The sequence below is a fragment of the Phalaenopsis equestris genome, unplaced genomic scaffold (genome assembly GCF_001263595.1).
Source record: "Phalaenopsis equestris unplaced genomic scaffold, ASM126359v1 Scaffold001269, whole genome shotgun sequence".
Taxonomy (NCBI): Eukaryota; Viridiplantae; Streptophyta; class Magnoliopsida; order Asparagales; family Orchidaceae; genus Phalaenopsis; species Phalaenopsis equestris.
Genome location: NW_018165708.1, coordinates 43,243 through 59,788, shown reverse-complemented (window position 1 = coordinate 59,788; position 16,546 = coordinate 43,243). Strand labels below are relative to the sequence as shown.

The following is a 16,546-nucleotide window of genomic DNA, read 5'->3' as shown; positions in this document are numbered from 1 at the left end:
TAGGTTGTCAGTAGTTCTAGCACGATTAGAGTGACTAGTCTGTGGACTGCACGACTTTACAAAAATATTTACAAAAATAAAAAATAAAAATCTCTTTTGCATGATAAAAATAACTCTGCATAAAAAAGACTTAAATAATAACTTTTGTATGAAAATCTTTCTCTGAAAATTTATAAAGGTCCACGTCTAGTCACTTGGATTGAGGTTAAGAACTACCTCCTGTAGATTATTGAGTTGGTAACTCCTGTTCAAGAACGGGAAGCACACAGCCCAGCTCTGAGCCCCCACTTTTACCAATGTCTTATACCCAGTCCTGATCTTTTATATGTGGTTATGCGTTTCTTTTGCTTGTGATTTTTTTTTACTACTCGTTTTTATGGCTTTCATGCTGGGTTTTCTTGATTTATTTAATTTTCTTGCAAGTTTATTAAAATCTCCTGCAAATAATGTTATGCTCGCAACATTAATAATACAACAGTAGCAGATGCCCAGGTACGCTTTTACAGTTTATATACAGCCTTTTACTTTACTGCATTTTACCTTTCAAGCACATTTTATTTATTTGCAATCTATTTATTCTGCATGCAAAACCAAAACTGTGAAACATAAACTACAATTTTCAAACACTTAAACCCTGGAGCCATTGCTACGACCAGAGATTGGAGCCAATTTTGTGGGCAGCACGACGAGGAATTCAGACCGAGTAGCAAGAAGATCTTCTTCAACATTATCTCTTCTTTAGCATAATAACAACCCATAGGACTTCGAGGTAGCTCGCCTAGTGCGACATAAATCCTCACTACCTTTTTGGGCTCTTGTACAACTATGTGGTGCGACATGAGTCCTAACTCGATTTAGGTTCCGAGGTTATCGTACGGTACGATGTAAACCCTCATTTCTCTGTGGGCTATTTGTATAATCGGGTATTATGCAAATGTAAGTCCTAAGTAATAAAATTGGCAGGATTGAACTATTGAATAACATCTTTTCCAAAACATAACCACACATTAGGATAGTCCGGGATGTCACTGAGGTTTCTCCTCAGGATCTATGATATCCCCTACCTGTTCCTTCCTTTGGACTCCTGAAAATAAGTGTTCCGCATTGAGTCATTCCCACTTGGTTTTCCTCATCCTACCTTGAAAACCTGAACCTTGAATTCTTGAAGACTAGAACCATTGATCATTATCGAGAGTTTTCTCAAGTGACTCCCGTCATTTGGGATGTAATTAACTATAGGGGCTTGCCTCTATAGGGAACTTGGAACCCAGATAAAATAAACCCTATTTAATCTTTATATTAGATAGGGGAATTTGTCGGTCATGTATAAACGGTTCGCAGACCAAATGGATGTCACAAATCTCTTAAGTTTGTATGATTGGGTCCACCGCCGCAGGGTACACTTATCTAACTTTTTTCTTGGAATGTGTAGTATTCAGAGTGTCAGGCACAATTATGCAAACTATTGGACGAATGAGATCTATTTGGTCTCATTTTAAAACATACTACTTTCAAAATACTACTTTCATACCTCTTATACTTAAATTAAATTTCAAAAATTATTTTCATATACTATATTTTCATAATTAATCTATCAAAAAAATTTTCATAATTAATCTAATCTATCAAAAAATTGACCGACAGCATGCTATCACACAATCATGAGAGGCAAGAAAACAAAAGCATGGTCATGAGAAGCAGACCCACAAACAAGCGATGCAAAAGCAAGCTAGTACATGAACAAATGCAAGCAGGCAAGCAGAAGCAACAGGGTCATAAAGAAATAGAAGATAAGGACAGGGAACGGAATGAAAAAAGACTAGGCAAGAGCCAACCCTATGCTGATATTATGTTAAAAAAAAACACTTATTGTCATTTATCATTGATTGAAAATAAGCTTCTATCTATTGGCAAATAGGGCGAACATAAAAGAAACGCCATAAGAAAATATACTCAGTTATAAATATATAATAATAATAATAAACACCTTCCATTCTAGTATTCCCATAATAACCTTCCAATCTACCTCTAACTACAATTTTCTTCACAAAATTTTGAAAGAAGCCAGCGCTTTTGTTTTTTTTGCTTGCAATGAAAATTTGCTAATCATTGTGTTGTATGGCAGCTAATTTTCCTCAAAAATACTTATTGTCATTTATTATTGATTAAATAAGGCTTTAATATATAAGCAAATAGGGAGATCACAAAAGAAAGACCATAAGAAAATATCCTCAGTTATAAAGATGTATATAATAATAAACCAACCTTCCATTCTAGCATTTTCTTACTATAACAGGCTTCAAATCTCGCACTTCCCTGTAATAACCTTACAAACTACTTCTAACCACGATTTCTTCACAAATTTTTTTAAGGAATTGAGTTAGTGGGTTTTCTTTTTCTTTCTTGCATGATCAGTTGCTAATCATGGTGTTGTATGCCACAGCCAATTCTCCTCAAATTTGCCCTAACGGTTATTAGCTTTATTGCTTTGGCTCAAGGCATATGTGAGAGATTTGGTTTCAAAGCTAGTTTTTAAATAACTAGACGCTTTGTGTTTTTCGTTAGTATCGCTTTTGCTCGATATTGATTCTCAGTTGGTTTGAAGCTTCAGTATATTGTTGATCTCTATTATGCCATCGATACAGTGCCAATCTGCACGAAAGTCTGCTCTTATCTTACTCGCAGTTAATTGCTCTATCTTAGTTCATCTTGCTGACCTCCATTGAGTATTAATATTAATTGTATCACTAATGTCGGAATGAGCGCTTATTAGCCTTTACCAATTGATAGCGGACTTAAACCAATAAAAATAGAAATTTTATTGTTGAAATTAAAAAGGGATTACAATAGCGACACTTGAACCAACAAACAACAACAACACGGGAAATAAATGACAAACAACACCTAAAAGAGGACGAAGGTGCTGAAGGGCGGCCGGATAGCAGATGGAAGGACTGGTTCGTAGTTGCGGGTGCGCTGGGAGGGTTGGAAAGTGCTGGCGGCAGCCATGGAAGGCTGATCCAAGAGAAAGCAGCAAGGATGCAAGGGGAAGGATGGCGGTCGCGGGCTTGGAACGTTGGTAGCCCTCGAGAGCAATGCTGGAAGGATGTGGAGGCTGTTGGGATGCTGGAGGCGGCCGAAAAACAGCAAACGGAAGGATGTAGTTGCCGGCTGCAATGAGATACAGCGACCGAGAGCGGCGAAGGAGGTTTTGGAAGGGAATATGATGAAGATAATTACCTCCTTGGAAGAGAGATACAGTCAAAGCACCACCAATCCATCGGATACAGCCCTCAAAGTAGAAAACAGATGCCGGCAACTATCCTAACAGAAATCTGAAATCTGGAATTAATCAAAAGCTAACCCTAAGCAAGCAAAACACACACATATATGATAGCTAATGAATAAAATAGGAAGGGGAGGCTTCTCCTTTTGGGTGGCAACCAGAAAGCAAAGGGAGAGAAGTGGTAAATAGGGAAATGGGGGATGATTTGGCAATACTTCCCGCCCCCTAGGAGCGGAAGACGGACCAGCCAAGCCTCCTGCTGGACCGGAATACTCCAGGCTGAACCAGTTATTCGATTCAGCCTTTCCCCCAAGCCCCAATCAGTCAGTTCCTCCTTTCTCTAGAGTCATGCATTCCTTTAAGCCCCGCACTAGTCTCCCGAGGTTTGTGGAGCTTTGATTCATTCGCCGAAGCTTCTGATTCTTTGTCGCAATCCTAGAAGCACCTCGATTCCACTGTCGGTTGCACTGTCTCCAAAGCATTGGAGAAGTTTTCTTCACTTGCAAGCATACCTCCATTACGATAAGCTCTCCTAGGGTCCCACCACTGAACTAAATTGAGAATGCGTGTCTCGCCCATGCTGTTGAATACTCGCAAAGTAATCCACGATCGGTTCAACCTGATATGAAGTGAGGGTAGCCTGACTCTCTCCGCGCGATGGTGGCCATGATGGTAAGATGTCGACTGTGATATCCTCAAATGCTCTCTGTCGTATCAAACTCGTGTCTGACACTAGTTCCTTAATCCCATCACCCCCAGTCATCACCAAAATTGGTCCCAATAGTGTTGCTCCGCTAACAAGAGCTCTTGTGATCTCAGGCTCCGCTTCCCATCCTTGATGAAGGAATGTGTTTTTTGAATCTGTCGTGCTGCTTCCTCCAGTCAAACTGTCAAGATTTCCCCAACAAAAGGCGACATGAATCCACGAGGGTCACATCGCACCACACCTGCACCTGATCAAAAACTTTACTAAGCACCTCCGATTGATGTTGACTCTGTTCTCATTCTTCAGCCACATTAGAGAATAACGGTAGGAGTACTTCTAAATAACAAGTCCCAATTTATTTACAATCTGCGTAGATGCAACATTCTTATTTCTCTCATCGATCATGAGACTACAGATATTCCCATTTATCATGCAACAAGTGTAGAATATATTGTGGAGAAGCCACTGCAGATCCCCGTATCATCAAATTGTAGGATCCGTCAAAACACAAATATCTCTACCTAATTTGGTGGTAGATTGTACACCTCACTTGATTCCTCAACTTTCTCCAGATCAGTAAACTCCACGGAGCCCTCCTCGATAAAAGATACAACTCGGGTTGTCGGGCAACTGGAGGCAATGAGGCCAAATTTGTGGCATTTTAAACATTTTCAGTAGGGGATTGTAGCAGATGTGCTACTCTTCTCAAGCTTCTTCTCACTAGGGGTGACTCTATCCCTATTCGAACCTGCTTTCTCAACTACTTGAGGTGAGCACCTGTTGGTGTCTTCAACTATACTAGTTTTCTAGCTAATACTAAAGTTTGGACATCTTCAAGTGACAAATAAGACTGCAGTTGCACCAAGTTGCTAACAATGGCCTTTAGCCCCCCCCCCCCCCCCTCGTTATTCCTCTAGCTAATAATAAGTCACTAGTAGTATATTCCTCAGGCTAGTCCAAATCACACCTCATCTGCAATTGATCAAACAATATCGTGAACTCCTCTGCTGAAAGATCCCTCTGCTGCAGGTGTAGCCATAGAAAGATACTCTGGTGGTAATGGGGTGAAAGGTATTTCTTCTGAATCGTTTTCTTTATCTTCTTCACTTGATAATCTTATCGTTGTCTTTCCTCTTCCTGTCTTCACAAGTTCTCCCACAACAAAAATACAATCTTCTTCAACTTGATAGCAGCTAATTTGAACTTCTTATCCTCTGGCACATCCTTATACTAGAAGATTCGTTCAACATATTGCAACCACTAAAAAAATTCTTTCAGATCAATACTTACCCTCAAATTTTGGTAGATCCAACATGATTTTGTAATTTGTGACCTTTAACTATGGTAAACTCTCTAGGCCTCCTCTAATACTGGATTCTGAAATATCATGGTCTTTCATCTTTCTTACTGACATCCCCTATAGAAGGGGTTAAAATTTTTGTCCCTTTAGCCTCTTCAACTTTTCCTGTGACCATCGAGGGTATGTCATTCTGGGATGTCATCCTCAATGTCCGCCAATCTCCACAGAAATTGACAGATCTCTCAGTGTATCTCTTTTCAGATAGGCTCGGGCATATATCTCTTAGATGGCATGATCAAGGTTTGGGATTTATGGAAGTAAAAAAGGTATTTGGTGGTAGGAAATACAATATTTGGTTTATGGTGAATGCTAGGAAATCTTAGGATAGAACTAGGGTTAGGCTAGCTCTGATATCAAATGATATCGGAGTTAGCCCAAACTACAGTAGAAATAGAAATATTATTGCCGAAATTCAAAAGAGATTGCAATAGCGACACTCGAACCAATAAATAATGACAAGGAAATAAACGACAAACAACACCCTAGGGGAGGATGAGGCTGGGGGGGATGGTCGGATATCAGGTGGAGGGGTTGATTAGCAGTTGCTGGTGTGGTGGAACGGATGAAAAGGGTTGGTCGGCAGCCTTGGAAGGCGGAACCGAGAGCCGATAGTTTCAGGGAGGCAAGGGGAAAAATGGTGACAGTTGGTTGGAAGGTTGATGGTGAGTGGCAACAATGTTGAAAGGAAGTGGACGGCTGACTAGAAGGTTGGTGGCGGGCAGCAACAATGCTGGAAGGAAATGAGAGGCGGTTGAAAACAACAAACTGAAGGATGTAATGGTCGGCCGCAGTGAGATACAGTGACCGGGATACAATGACCGGGAGCAGTGGGGAGAAAGTGGAAGGGATAGGATGAAAATATTTATCATATTAAGAGAGAAATACAGCCAAAGCAACACCTAATTCCTCATATACAACCCTCAATGAGGAAAACGGATGTCAGAGGCTATCCTAACAGAAATTTGAAATCTGGAAATCAAAAGCTAACCCTAAGCAAGCAAAACCACACATATATAATAGCTAATGGAAAAAATAGGAAGGCGACAACCAGAAGGGAGGAGGAAGAAGCTGCAAACAGGAAATATAGGAGGCTTCGGTGGTACTTCCCTCCCCTGGGAGTAGAAAACCGGCCGATCCAGCCTCCTGCTCTGATGAACCGGAATATTCCAGGCTGAACCAATTGGTCAATTTAACAATTACCCTAAGCCTCAATCGGTTGGTTTTGCCTTTCACTCGAGCCCCGCGTTCCTCCAAATCCCTCATCACCAATGCCAACGAAAGGCAAACAAATTACATTGTATGATGTGCATATAAAAAAACCCTTAACTCCGTCTAAATTCATAGATCCAAGTGCTTGGCATGATGGCATCTTAGATGGATCAATAGAAAAGTATGGTATAGAATATAGCTAGCAAATTAGTTTACATTTGGATTTAAGTATTAAATTTACCCTCAGTAGCTTTATTTTCATAATTTATATATATATTCGGCTATTTTAACATTTAAACATTGTTTGATAAAATCACGAGTTCTAGATTGACTTAGAAAACTACGATACAATAAACTAGGCTGCATACAACCGAGTATTTTAAAATTAAAATATCACTATAAGCTAAGTTAAGTGTAGTGAAAATGAAGAGAGAAAAGCTAAAGAGGATGGTTCAAGAAATGATTTTATTGAAGAGATTGTAAATAACAGTGAAAAATAAAAAGCAAAAAAATAGATTTAGCTGGTTTGGGAAAATACAACAATGGATAAAAGTGAAACAATTAGGATGGTATAAAAACATAAAATGTGGGATTAAAAGAAACAAGCTAGAATTAAAAAAAAATTTAAATTAAAACCGCATGTAATACTCAATAAGAAAATAATGGGTTGGAAAAAGGTTAACGATGATGAGCTATTTATCTAAGTCTCGGGCTTCCAGTTCAATACTATATTAATTTAGGGGTTTCTAAGAATATAAGAAAATGCGCATAAGTAGGACCGTCAAAAAAAACTTCTTGTTCGTGAACAGCTCTTGTTTGAATCGTTAGTTAAGTAAACAAGTCGAACACAAATGATTTTTTTAAGCTCGAATTATAAACGACTTGAACACGAACGACCCTTTGTTCGATCGTGTTTAGCTCGTTTTAGTTCAAAATAAAAAAATTATATATATTATTTATATAGTAATATATTATATACCTTTATATTTAAGTTTAAATCATAACAGCTTGTGTGGTCCTGTGGTTTTGCATCTTTTATTGCATAGAATTGATGCAGATTCAAATCCAACACCTGGCATCTATTTTTTTAATAAATTCAAACAATTCAATTTTGAGACAAACACGAAAATATTGTTCATGAGCAATTTCGAACACGAGCCAATTCAAACATGAGCTAATTTCGAACAAACTAAATATGATCCAAGTCTAAGTTCACTCAAGCTCGGTCTGTTTGCAGCCCTACATAAGGAAAGCATACATAGCTAGTCAATCCAAACACTAAAAAATATAGAAAACTACATTTAATGAGAAAATTGTAGCAAATATACATTTCCAGAGCTAAGAAGCACTCCTAGAGTCAAGAAAAGGCACCTAATGAAGAAAAGCAAGAATAGTAGGATATCAAGTAAAAGTGCAAGTAGCTAAGAAGTCTTTGCATGGAGAAGAAGATAGTATGCACATTGATCTCATGCCATTTTCCACAGACTTCACACATCATTAGATATTTGAGCTTCTGATATAATCAACAGTAGTTTGGAATTTTGTCGTAGAATTATGATTTACTTAATTTGTTTGGAGCATTATATTATCAGTTTTACTTGTCCATTTGTTCATGTTTTCAAAATTTTGCTTCTCAAGAGGTTTGATTATTTATGGAAAATCTGCCAAACAATTGCTAGAGCAAATCTTCTTTTAGTTCAACTCTTTACGTATTTTAAAGTAGGATAATTGTCAGAAAGCAGAGGTGTGATGTTCATGTTTGGATGAAAAAGGTAGGGTGACTGTTTCCATCATTTAGAACAATTTGACAGAGAAAAAAGCTGTTACTAGATAACCAATTAAGAATTTAGCCCATAAATCATATTTTACAGAAGTAGAGAATGAAAAAAAAATAAGAGAGAGACATAAAACAGAGCTTGATCTCACTTTTAACATGTATTCCTTCACTACATTTCATGATATTGATTAAGGGTGAAAGAAATTTCACAATCTAATTCGTTTCACTTATTTATATTGATTCATCTAACCAGTCACATTAAACCTACTTTGAATTCTGATATTTAAACTGCATATAATTTATATGAAAGGATAAGAATGCTCGTTGTTATAAATTTAACATTTAATGTCATAAAATTTTGGTAATTTTATTATGCTAAGTTGTTGAATACTTTCACCCCTTGTAATATTGCCTGTTTCAGGCTTAGGATTTATATTACATATAGATGGTATTTCAATTAAATCGCTTATTTGTGTTTCGTTCCTGTCTCGTTTTTAAAGCACCCAAAACAAAAAAAAAAAAAAAAACAAGGTGCTATTACAAGTTACTCAATATGTGAGACGACAAAGGCTATACGTAAAAAGTCCAACCAGCTCTCATCAAAGACTTTCAAATATGAAATATTTGTTAACCTGGCAATAAGCAGGCTTAATCTAATAGCCCCTTAAGAAACAAATTGAGCAAATGAAGTATAATTCTAGCCAAGTGGGAGAAATAATGAGAATATAAAGTAAGAAATCTAAAAGGCTTGATATAACCTCCATCAAAAGGCGTAACTGATGTACGTGGTCTCGTCCTGGAAATAAGGGCTTGCGGTCCATTAGCTCCATAAAAATGCAGCCAACCGACCACATGTCAATTGCTGTTGTGTACTCTGAAGAATTTAACAAAAGCTCTGGTGCACGGTACCATCTTGTAACAACATACTCCGTCATGAAATCAGTTTCTGATGTAGTGCGAGCCAATCCAAAGTCGCATATTTTCAAATCACAGTTAGCATTCAGTAGAAGGTTGCTGGGCTTCAAATCTCTATGAAGAACACTAGCTGAATGTATGTATTTTAGTCCACGAAGGATCTGATATAGGAAATACTGCAAATAAAAAATGGGAAAACTCTTAAGTAGAGGTACACTTAAAAATCAAACAATAAATAAAGCAATGCACAAGGCAGGCAAGAGGCATGTAATGCAGTAAATAAATTACTCATAATCAAATGAAAAATTATTGGCTCAGATTAGTACAACATATGCGCCGAGCTAGCAATAAGCAAGAATGGACAAAAAAACATAACAAAAAGTCCATGATTCTTAGAATTCCAAGCCATTTCCATGACAAGTAGAGCAATGACTTTGAAAACTACTTTCTACAGACAAAATTTAGATTTTCTCATTGAGAAATACCATGCCTACTTCACTTTGGGCTGCCAGTATCTAGTATTCAAGTGCATTCTAAATGAAGTACAAATTAAATTCACTGTTTTTGAAATATTTTATGATGCTTAGTTAGTTATAGAATAAATTCAGAAGATTAATCTTTAGTGTTTGCATTGGTATAAAACAAGCCATAGTTTATCTTTTAGAATAATTTATTTTTTAGGCAACAAAGCGGTGAGTGGCATCTGTCTGTGGTGGGGAATGGCGGGGGGGGGCAGGCGGGAGATCAAATTGTTGGAAGCGGTGTAGTTAAAAATCACAAAAATTAGGTGATATTAGGAATACACCAAAAATAAACAAAAGGGTGAATTCCAAAGACATCAATAAACTACCATGCATTCCTTTTCTAATCGAACTACTAAAGTTTCAAAACACATGCATTCCTTTTGGACTACGCTGGAAATACTTCAAACCAAATAACCCATAAGTAATTTGTCAAAGGAATTTAATGGCATATGTGATGAGACTACCAAGGATGATACAAAAGAAGATGAAGTAGCAATTTCATATGAGCAGCCCCGCAAAAAAAAATTGAGGCGCTATATACATTTAATAATATAATAAAGCTAAATTATCTTCTTAGTTGATGCACCTACATACAGTACGTATTGAAGCACATAGAAATATTTCTTAGAGATACCAACAACAAAGGTAATGAAGGTTTTAAGATATCCAAAGCATAATTTCCAATTCATGGAGAATCAAGCAATGAATGATGAAATATTGCATCTTACACAAATCTTGAACCATGAGGGAATATCATAATACAATTTCCAACACATAGTTCATGTTGGATCTAGAGGGTAAAAAAATAGTTTCAGCTTGAAAGCAAAACTTGAATTGAGTTCCTTCCACTTGCAGCAACCCTTACCCATTAACTGACAGTTTTTGGAATGATGAAATCCATCCATTAGTGTATTGGACTTTAAATTGGCCGGCCCCCTGATGTTTCACCCACATAAAAAGTAGTATAAAAGCTAAGGTTTGCCCGGATCAAGTGTTTCACACGATTTCCAGCTCTCATGGGACTTGATAATTTCTGAAATGGTTGAGCAAGTTTATTACAGAAATCTAAACTTTAAATTTATCAAAAGTGCATGATGTGAATGTTGAGACTAGCACCATGTTGGTGCCTATGACAAAAGGATGCATTCTCTAATTTTTTATTTCCTCAATCAATTTTAGTTTACTATTTGGACTGCAAGCAAGTCTATTCAGTTCTCATTGGATTCAGCACTTACAATTCCAAATTTATGTCAAACCACTAAATTGCTGTTCTCCAAGTTTATATTCCGAGTCTGTATTTTAGAAAAGATTGGATCCCTATTATTGCAGCATTTAGTGAGTGGTACTGTTGGCTGTCGCTACTCTCCTAATTGGAGACTTGTCACCTGCAATGGAACATGAGATTGTTGAATGAAGTAGTCTTAGCCAAGTTTTAAGAATTCGGAGAAACTACCAATTATGGATTAATGATGGTTATAAATAAGGCCATATTGTAAATAAAAATGAATGAAATGACTAATACAATTTATTTTGCCTCCCAGAACTTGTGTTATTGGATATGAATTCTTTGAGCATGTTGCAAGTGTTAACAATTTTTTTATGGAAGCTTCTCCATACATGTGTCAGTCTTGGATCTTCTATTCATTGACCAATATCTTCATTTTTTTTTCAACCATGCACTTTTTGATGATTTTAAATGGTCAAATTTACTACACTTTTCCTTCAGTGATATGAATATTAAATTATTTCACTTCAATTCCATCTTAGATTTTGGCAAAAATTTACATTATTATTTAAAGCAAGCTGTACGTATATTTTGGTTTTACACCATAAGAAACAAAACATTGCCAAACAATTAGTAAACTGAGAATTAATATCTTCTATGCATGCTTTTGTGCATTTCACCTTAGGTTTGTGTTAAGTAAACTCCAACACATTTTGCATCATATTTTGTATTAGAACTTATGGTTACAAATATCATGTCAGCTAGAATTAAAATATAATAATTCATGTCAGCTAGAATTAAAACATAATAATTAGGTCAACAACAACAACAAAGCCTTCATTCCACTAAGTGGGGGCTATATGAATCATTTTTTCTCGGTTGCCCTATTAAGCGTCATATTTTAATTTAATTCTAATAGATTAAGATCAAAACTATACAATATGTCCAACTCTTTTTAGATCTACCTCTACCTTTTAAAACACCTAATCTCCTAAAAGAATCATCAGATCATCAATGTTTAATGTGACCAAACCATCTAAGATGACTCTCTAAACTTGTCTACCTCTGGAGTTACACCAACCCTTTCACGAATACATTCATTTCGCATTTTGTCTCAAAGTGTAAAGCCGCTCATCCACCTAAGCATTGTCATCTCAGCAAAACTTAACTTAGTTTCATGCTTCTCTTTTATAGGCCAACATTCTACACCAAAAAGCATTGCAGGTCTCACCACCATCTTATAAAATTTTCCTTTAATTTCAAGTGGTAACTTTCTATCACACAATGGGTCTGATGTTTTCCTCCACTTCAACCACCCAACTTGAATTCTACTAATAGCATCCCCATCAATATCACCATCACTTTGAACAATAGACCTGAGATATCTAAAACATTCACCCATTTTAAAGACTTAAATCACTCATTGTTACAATCGCACCACTAGATCTACTAATACTACTAAAATTACATTCCACATATTCAATTTTAGTTTTACTCAAATGAAAGCCTTTAGACTCTAAAGTTGACCTTCAAAATTCAAGTATTTCCTGACCTCTTTCTTGAGTCTTATCCATCAGAAGGATATCATCAGCAAAAAGCATACACCAACGTACATCCTCATGTAAATGTCTACTAAGGATATCCATAATTAAAGCAAAAAGATATGAACTTAAAGCCAATCCCGAGGCGATGTTCACAGTTATATTCCTATTCTTTTTGTAGAAGATATAACCTTATGAGAATTTTAGATTAGAATTATGATATTGAAGGTTTTTTTAAACATTTAAATTTAGGGTCTGTTTGGGGCAAGTACAGTTTATTGACAATCTGTTGATAAGCAGTTGATCCAGATAAGCTGTTGATCAACAGTTAATCCAGATAAGTTGATTGACTGTTTGGTTTATGCTGTTGGAAAACAAATGATTTACAGTTGATCATACATAAATGATCATTCTACCCCTGTGCAGTAATGTTGTTTGCAACAGAGCTGTCTAGGCAATATATTTGTTACTGGAGAAGCAGAAAACCAATATAGAACAAAAAAAAACAACCCTCACTTAACAGTCCAGACATAAAAGTAAACAAGAACATAAAGCAAAAGAAGACCCTTTAACACATTCTTTAGCCTAAATGTTTTTCATCTGTAACATATGAATAAAAGTAGGTTATATAATTTAGAGCAAGCAAAAAAAAAAATATGCTTTCCTCGATCATCTCTTTTAATTATATAATCAAAATTCTAATTTAATTAAAAGTGTGATTAAAATTTCAATAGTTAGGCATATATTAAATTGATAAGTAATATGTTAAAACCCTAACTCACTGTAACTTTTCTTTGTTACCGCCAATTTTTTATTGATCCAAAAGTCAAATTCCTATAGCTTGAATTATGATTTATTTAAAACTTACTATTAATAATTAATCATTAAACTTATATATTAAATTTATAAATTATAAAATTATAAAAAATCTTACCACGTTTGGCTTTAAACCCACACAGAGCGCATCCTTCTTCTTTCTCTGCCACGTCGCCTTCAACTTCGACACAAAGAGCCGCTCCTATTATTCCTTCGTGAGAAGCATCACCTCATCCATCTTCTTCCATCGCAAAGAAATCCCTCGACTTCTCTTCTCGACACTCAATTGGCTCGATTTGAGACTCTTACTTCTCTCCGCAAACCTGCAAGGTAGGGCTGAAAACGATCCCTCCTTTCTTCTTCCTCTTATATGGCGTCACTTCCTCCAGAAAATGGGCTAGGGTTTGGGCAGGCCTCTTCTTCCTAACGGTACCCGCATCCAACCTCACTTCTTCTCTTTCTATCGATCGTTCTGCGCAGGATAGGGAAAAAGTAGCCGGATAATAATTCGTAAAGGAACGCGGGCCGCGCCTGCGGCCGCATTCCTTTGAAACAGAGGGATGACTCGCCCGCACGTATCTGTATAATCCCAACAAACGTGATATCCAAACGCTATGGTGGCGTTTTCAAAATGTCGCCCGCATCTATAAGTTGCCCCAAATGGGGCCTTAGTTGGTTCAAAAGAAGTTGAGATTATTGAACTAAAATTGATAGGACAAAGTGTATTATTTTGATTAAATGGTGAAAGTGAAGCATAATTAGCATGAGTTAGCGTGAGAATTAAACTTTAAAAGCAATATATGTCGTTCAATGAATACAAGGACAAATTGTATAATAAATTTAATAATTGTGAATAAAATAATTCTAACGCTCTTCAATATCAAGTAAGGCTTAAATATCTTGTAGTTACAAATGGTTTGCCTCTAAAAACACAATATTACCATGACCTATTTAATAAAAAAATTAAATAACTAAGCTATAATTCAGATAAAATTCAATTTGAGGATTTGTAGCTTCTGCTTCTTTATATTGTCTGATTTAGTATCTTGTACTATCATTAGCATGCGACTTTTCAAGTGTCTCAAGGAATTTGGTGGCTGGCTGTTTCCTTCCATAGCTCTCCTATCGCCGCCAAAGTTCAGTTATCTGTTTTTATAAACCGAAGGCTGCTGTTCGAAATAGTAGGATTAGAATGTTTTGTTTGATTTAGAATCTGATATTGTTGAATTAAAAACTTGCAGTTTTTAATGATATTTTGGGCATCCTAAGAAACCATTAACAGTGGTTAATTTTGGGTTATAAATAGAATTATTGATGCATGCAAAAGAATGGAAGAAATGCTTAAGAGAACCTTAGAATTTCTCTCAAAATTTGTGTACTATTACGCGATTTCTTGGAGCATATTAGAAGTATAGAGACAATTTTTAAGAGAGGTTTCTCCTACCAGCATGAGGCCCACATCTTCTATTTGGTATTTATATTGTTATTCTTATTCATTTATGTATTTTTCAATGAGTGAATGAAATTTAATTAGGTTTTCTACAATATGGCATTCCTTTTGCAGTGTGAAACATAATCATTGTGAAACTTCTATTTCATCTCAATTTTTCTATGACCGTCAAATTATTGTTTAGAGTTATATGTTCTTTTTCTAATTTTGCATCAAAAGAGAAAATATTTACCTAAGTTAATGGTCTGTGAATTAGGTTTTTTGTGCGTTGTTTATGTAACCCACCCTAGGTATGCATTAATAAATCATGTAACTGCTTAGAAGCGAGTAACTCCACACAAACTCCACATAATTAAGTGGGCTCTCAGTGCATAACACTGGCAGGAATTTAAAAGTTTTCATTTGATGGAGAACGATGGTTGATGTGGCAGACTCGATCATGAGAAAGACATTGTATAGACCTAGAAGCAAGTGAAAAAGCCCACATTATAAGAGAAACCAGTGTAGAGTTCCTATTATACTAATCATGGCCTTACCATTAGATTAAACTTTTAAATTGATGGGCGCCAATCCACGAGTTTATCAGACTTATCTTTCACCCTCAGTATAAATTCACCATCTCATTGAAGTTAATACTAAAGTGGAACTTACTTCAAATGCAGCAAGCATACTAGCATTATTAGTTGTAAAAAGTAAGAAATACCATAACATACAGAAATTCAAAGAGCAATGGTGAAGATATAGAAATCAGGTGTCAATATGAAGCAGAAATTCTCATGAGCCTCCCATCTTTCCACAGTTAAATTTGAGGCATTCAACTTTTGCATTCCGCTCTCCTTATATTGCTTCATAACTCTATAATGGCGAAGAAAAGGCTCACATCTAACAACTGATGCATGGAGCAACATATATAACCATCAACAATAAAGTAGAAGATGTGCCAATGAAACAGTTTAATAGTGTTGGAGCAACATAAACAAAAGCTGAGGAAAACATATAAAGAAAATTGGTACAATGGTATAATAAAAACAATCATAATTTACATGATGAATGATGAAAGCAAACTGCAAAGAAATGGGATTACTGGAATTCTTTCGACTCAAAGGTTTCATGAACTTTATGGTATGGATACAATTGGTTGTTTTCAGCCTAAGTAGGCGAGTTAAAATAAGCCAAGTAGAACAAATAAAAAAAAAAAGTAGAGCAATGGTGTTATAAAAATTATAATTGACAAGCATGATGAAAGCAGCCAGAAAGCAGGTGGCCTTATCTAACAAATTCAAATTTTTAATAAGACTTACGGTTTAAATGTGACTGGCTGTCTCTAAATTGGAAAGAAGCAAAATGGAAACAATTAAAATAAATGTAGTAAAAAATAAAAAAATAACAAAAAATAAACTGCCAGCGTAAACCTAGACAACCTAGTGTCATGTAGGCCAATCACCGCCCTACACAATTTGTAATTCCTCGCCAATATTGATAGGATATTATAAGAGCCATTAGTAATAGTCTGCATAAAGATAATGAATTCTTCAAGCTTCAATCATATTGCGGTAGATCTATTCCGCCACAATTGTAATCCTCCCCAACATTGGGAAGAAGACTACCGTAATTCAAAAGAGTCATTAGTTACAAGCCGGTATAAGATAGTAAATTCTCAAAACCTCAATCATATTGAAGTCTGCATATCCCTTAATAGGTAGATTGGTGTTGTCAAACCTCAACATTAGACTGTCA

General features: G+C 36.0%; 1 protein-coding gene across 1 annotated transcript in view; it reads right to left on the bottom strand.

Moving 5' to 3' along the window:
* The window catches only part of LOC110033728 (mitogen-activated protein kinase 1-like), a 47,815-nt gene that overhangs the window by 9,144 nt on the left and 22,125 nt on the right, over positions 1 to 16,546 (bottom strand). Inside the window, exon 4 of the mRNA XM_020737788.1 lies at positions 9,097 to 9,429. Within this exon, the coding sequence (XP_020593447.1) occupies positions 9,097 to 9,429 (333 nt within the window). The remainder of the gene's footprint in view (positions 1 to 9,096; positions 9,430 to 16,546) is intronic.